This window comes from Panicum virgatum, chromosome 1N (assembly GCF_016808335.1).
Source record: "Panicum virgatum strain AP13 chromosome 1N, P.virgatum_v5, whole genome shotgun sequence".
NCBI classification, from domain to species: domain Eukaryota; kingdom Viridiplantae; phylum Streptophyta; class Magnoliopsida; order Poales; family Poaceae; genus Panicum; species Panicum virgatum.
The window spans coordinates 47,493,385-47,498,908 of NC_053145.1; the positions used below are offsets into that span (position 1 = coordinate 47,493,385).

The window sequence follows — 5,524 nt, forward strand, 5'->3', positions numbered from 1 at the left end:
TCGCCACTTCACCCTCAAACCGCTCAGGAGATTATTTAAACGGTTTTGTGAGTTTGAGGAGGCTGGACGGACGGTTTTATGATCCAGAAAGGAAAAACAAATTCGGCTTAAAATTGAGAGAGGTAAAAATGACTTTTTCCACCCGAAAACGATAGGCCGCATAGCACTCCTCGAATTTTCGAAGGATGTAGTATTGTTTTTTTCCTGCAGGTTCTTTGGCTCTTGTACGAACGGACGATGTTGTCAGACTTGCACCGGAGGTTACTTCAGGGAGATTTCGTTCGCGCACGTGGTGATCACTGCTAGTACTCCAATAAGGGCCGTTTGGTAGAGCTCCGGCTCCTCGAAAAACAGCTCCGGCTCCGGCTCCTCTGGTGGAGCGGCTTCTCGGGTGGAGCCGAAGTCGTTTTGAAAAATATTTGGCAAAATAGCTCCACCAGTTTGATTGAGGTTATGAAATGTCTAAATTGTCCTTTTCTTTTTTTTCTTTTTTCTTTTTTTTCCATTTGCTTTCTTTTCCTTTATTTCCCATCGTTTTCTTTTCCTTTATTTCCCATTGTTTTTTTCCTCTCTCTTTTCTTTTCCCCCTCCTCCTCCTTATCCATTCGGCGCACCTCCCCGGCGCCCGCCTCGCTCTCGCCGCCGCCCAACCCCTCCTCCCCCGCCTCGCTCTCGCCGCCGCCGGCTCCCTCCCAGCCTCATGATCCCGCCGCCGCCGGCCCCCTCCTCGGCCTCGAGCTCCCGCCCGTGCCCCTCCTCCTCTGAACACGGCAGCCCGCGCCTCCTCCTCCTCCACCCATCGCGGCGGCCCACGCCGCCTCCTCCTCCACCAATCGCGGCGCCCCGCGCCTCTTCCTCCTCCCAAAGCAGCGGTGGACAGCGCCTCCTCCTCCACGCATCCGCCGCCAGCCACCTCCTCCGCGCGGCCGCCGCCAGCCACCTCGTCCCCGACTCCGTAGGCCCTCGCCGCCGGCCATCTCGTCCCCGCGGGCCACGCTCCAGCGGACCCCACCTGGGGGCAGGTATGGCAAAGGGTTGCCGGAGCCGCGCGGAGCCACCAATTCCTGGCTCCTCCTCGCGTGTGGAAGCCGCGAGGGGCTCCATGGGCGGCTCCTCGCGCGGAGCTGGTGCACAACACACCGTTTGGCAGGGCTCCTGCTGAAGCCGCGTTTGGAGCCCTGCCAAACATGGCCTAATAGTGTTGCCACTGTCACTAGCTGACACGAGCATGCAGAGTGCATCAGCGCTCTTGTTTGACCCGAGCCGCCAAATTTCTCGCTCGTCGATCTCACGAGCAGGAAAATCTAGCTCCTTGAAACCGACATGAATCGTACTCAGAGGTTGGAAGATGTAGAGGTAGTTGACCCGAGTGCAACCAACAAAAGCCCGTGATGACTTTGACCTCACCAATGGACAGCCACGGCGCCTCACTGATACAGCTCTGCGTTTCTTTCTTTCTTTTTTGAGAGGAACACAGCACTAAGTTTAGGGCTTTAAAATTCCGCGGAGAACTTAAATCTTAATTAGCTTGGTCTTAAAAATCTTAATCGATTCAATCACAGATTATTAGTAGTTTGGCTAGGTAGGGAATTGGAGCTGGATGGGAGCCGAAATGCTAAGAACGGATAGCTGCCAAAGAATTAGACAAGCCCGATTCAGTCACTTGTGCGTCAGCAAATTTTTGGTAACTGGAAAGTGGTTGACAGACAATTACAGGTTAGTTTATACAGTGGAGAGAGCGCTCGAGATTTTTCGGTAATCCTCTTCACTGACTGATTCATACGAAGGCTTTATTTTACAATTTCTCCAGACCTCTCGTCAGCTGGACTATAGCTAGGAATCTAGGATGTATTTAGTACATCTCACAACTGCCAATTGTTATAATCTGCAGTAGAAAAAAGTCAGTAGCGTCAGTGGAGTGGCTGCTTGTGATTCTACATACTTATACAACGCAGCGTGTCTAATTCTGGACAAATTCTGAATCAGAATGATTATATTGGTGGTAGGCTGCTTGCAGCAAAGTTAGATGAAGTCGGAAAGCTCAGAGACGCCAGCACAAGTAGTGAGGACAGTAACATGTAGTAACACTAAAAGGAACATCTTTGTGGCATGTTCATATACAAGTAAACTTTACAGTAACCTCCTAATACATATGGTACATGTTTAACAGATCGACTAATTCAACTTTGATCCATCCGACAGAATCATCTACAGAAATTTACATCCTTCCACGCCTAGTCCAAGCCCGAAAAAAAAACACAGACAAACAAATCCACACATGGAGGAGTAAAAAACACATGGTTTCCATGCGAATCAGACCTCAAGATTCAAGAAGCAGCTGGCAGTTCCTCTTCAATACCGTCGATCATGCCCGCATCACCTTCGTACGCGGTAGAGCGTACTAGAGTATGGCGCAGGTGTTGCTGCCGCCGCCACGGCGCGGCACCGCCGCCGTGTTCTGTTTCCTCTTGCTGGAGGAGGAGTTGTGGTCCATAGGCTGGTAGTCGTGCCTCTCCACCAGCGGCGAGTAGTTGCCCGGGTGGCTCTGCGCCGCCGCCAGCGAGTAGCTGCTGACCCTGGCCCCGTATCCGTAGCCGTAGCCGTAGCCGTAGCCGTGGCCGTGGCCGTGGCCATAATCCCCCGAGGCGGCGCCCACCGGCGACGGGTAGTACTGGTAGGCGTAGGCGTACGGGCTGGCGGGCGCCGCGGTGTAGCTGCTGTACTGCCACTGGCGGTGGCTGCTGTTGTACGGCGACCGCATCGCCGCCATCTCCTGCTTGGTCCCCGGGAGCGGGAGCGCCGCCGCCTCGAACGTGTCGTGCGTCCGCAGCTCGACGATCTCCGCCTCGCCCACCTTCTTCTTGAGCTTCTTGACCAGCTTGTTCGAGTCCACGCCGGTGCCGATCACCAGCAGCAGGCTCTTGTCGCCGCCGGCCAGCGTCACGGACTCCACTCCTGCTCGAATTGGGGAATTAATCTTTTTGCTGGCAGGAACGACTACTTCAGAAATTCTCAATTGCGATCAAGAACAGAGCACGGACGCTTACCGCCGACCGCCGCCGCCACTTTCATGGCCTTGGCCTGGCACTTGTCGGACTTCACATGCATCCGGATTATGATCTCCTTCTGAAAGAATTCGACGGGGTGGAAACAAAAAAGTTCAAAAGTTATGAAAAATCATTCCAACCCTAGCGAAGAGAATACGAAATATGCAGAACATGAAGAAGCAGATCGAAGCTGGAAAGAAGCAGCTAGATACTTACCCTCATGAGGTTGTGCTTTGTTGAATTGCTGCAGTGTTTTGTGAGCTAGCTCGAATAAGGAAAGAGAAGTGTGTGGTTTATCTCAAGTACAAGTACTGACAGCCAGGAGGAAAGGTAGATATATGTGCCTGTCTCTTGTGTGTGACGAAAGGCCGCCTTGTTTAGTTGGTGTACTCTAATGTACTTGGTACTTGGTAGGCCAGCAAGCGTAAATGCGTAATCACGGAGTAATAAATAGATATCACAAGTCGTGGTATTTAAGTATTTAACTCTTTTTTTAGATACAATTTAAGTATTTAACTGACATGACTTTGACCAAGGGTCTCGTAGGTATCAGGAACTTTTGGCGGTTTTTTGCTCATCGCTGGAGGCCCACCAACATCATAGTAAAACTAAGAAGGCCCGGCCCACACACTAACTTGTATAGTTGCATTGGTGGGGGGAAATAGGCCCACTAAATTCTAATTTAGCTATCTGCAAAGTTCATTTCAGAAGGACGTGCACGTACAACTGTTTATGCACTGAGGGTTCGCTAGTGAGTTTCGAATTTCGTGTTGAAAAGCTCAAGTATTTTAGTGTTGAGCATGTGAATTAAAAATCCAAATTGTACGCAAAACTCGAGTTTGAGGTAGGCAAAGTTTCACCAGCTAGTGAAAGATGGAAACTGCAAGTAACAGTGGCAGACCTAGGATTGGAACTTAGGATATGCCATGTCAAAACTTCAACATATAATTCGGTATAATCTAAAAAAATCGATACACAATAAAAAATTCCACGAGCAATTCGGTATATAATCACTTAGATTCAATACTTACATAGATTACAATATAAGTAGTAGAAGCACACTAAGTCCAAAAAAAACATAAAATAAGCTTACAAACCTATAATAGTTCAAAGAGATTACCTAATTTCTTCTTATCAGGCTTACGCTTCTTAACTATTAAGTTGTATGTATCAATCAATTCAACTCAAAAGCTTAAATTGATGGAAAGAGGTGGACAATTCACTTATACTTTAACACTCTCCCTCGTGTGTAGGCTCTGCTATGCCTCAAACGTGAAAATAAGAGTCGGTTGCAATTATTTTATTTAATCGCACCTGCTGAGGTTCGAACTCGAGATTGTCAGACCCAGGGCAGCGGGACTGCTCACAGACGTGGAATATTCTAGAGTAAGAAATATCACATGGATACACTTTACCTCTCTTGTAACTACTCGTAAGGCAGTAGGAATAGTTGATGTACATGGAAACTACTCGATCTCGTTGTAGTAGGACTCTAGTAGTACTCGGCTAGTACTTTCCATATAACCCTGTCCTCCCAGACTATATAAGAGCGGGCAGGGATCCTTCCAAAACATCTCAACACCTAAGGCAATACAAACGACCACACAGAACGTATGGTATGACGGTCTGAACCTGTCTAAATCTTTGTGTTCCTTGCACCATCGCGTTCTGATCTCGACGAGTCCGTGCCTACAAACAATCTCCTCGAAATATACCTCGGAGAGCTTGGCAGTAAAACACCGACAGAGACCTCTGGCCCTGATACCATATTGAGTTGCATGTACCAACCAATTCAACCCAAAACCTTAAGCTGATGGGAATAGGTGGACAATTCATTTATGCTTCAACATTAAAGTCCATGAAGTATTAATTATATCATCTTCATCCACTCGAAGAAGATATCTCGCTTGATGAATGTGTGTAGACAATCATCCAAAAGACTATCTCCCATCTTATTTCTTAGCTTAATTTTTTGCTAAAATCAATGATCAATTTTAAAAGATTATAAAACATATCATAAATCTTATTTCTCTCAGTTTGAACTAGCTTAACTGAGAGTAACCATGATTGGTCAGACATTTGAAGTTGCTCCCATGTCTACTATCACCAATATAACTGTTAAGTTGCAATTTGAATTTGATCAAATCTAAGTTAAAGAAGTCATTAGGGTAAAAGAGGGATGGCTTAGGGTATGCCACGGCATACCCTGGACACCCTTTGGGTCCGCCAGTGGCAAGTAAGGAGTCAAAATGTTCTTAGTTAATTATTCAAGTCTCACTACTTGGTTAATCAAAATACCCCAAACCTCAACAAGAGACTAAGAAAGCTGAAAACTCCACTTAAGATTAAAATATTCTTCTAGTGCCTCAGGCGAGATGTTATTCTAACAAAAGACAGTGTAGCGAAAAGCTGGCAAAAAAAATCAACAGTGTTATTTTTATCATAAAAAATAAAATGATACAACATTTGTTCTTTGA

At 47.2% G+C, this 5,524-nt stretch overlaps 1 protein-coding gene across 1 annotated transcript; it reads right to left on the reverse strand.

The window, feature by feature from the left end:
* Window positions 1-2,063: 2,063 nt before the first annotated feature.
* Window positions 2,064-3,427, reverse strand: LOC120656229. The gene is made up of 3 exons (XM_039934271.1): window positions 3,264-3,427; window positions 3,048-3,126; window positions 2,064-2,955 (listed from the first exon to the last, which is right to left on the reverse strand). The coding sequence occupies exons 1-3, from the start codon at window positions 3,267-3,269 to the stop codon at window positions 2,402-2,404; spliced, it is 639 nt and encodes a 212-aa protein (XP_039790205.1). The 5' UTR covers window positions 3,270-3,427; the 3' UTR covers window positions 2,064-2,401.
* Between the last annotated feature and the right edge of the window lie 2,097 nt (window positions 3,428-5,524).

Bases quoted from the DNA above. Each gene is read 5' to 3' on its own strand.
- LOC120656229 (XM_039934271.1), bottom strand. The intron at 2,956-3,047 runs GTAAGCGTCCGT...CAATTCGAGCAG, and splicing joins AGTGGCGGCGGCGGTCGGCG to GAGTGGAGTCCGTGACGCTG.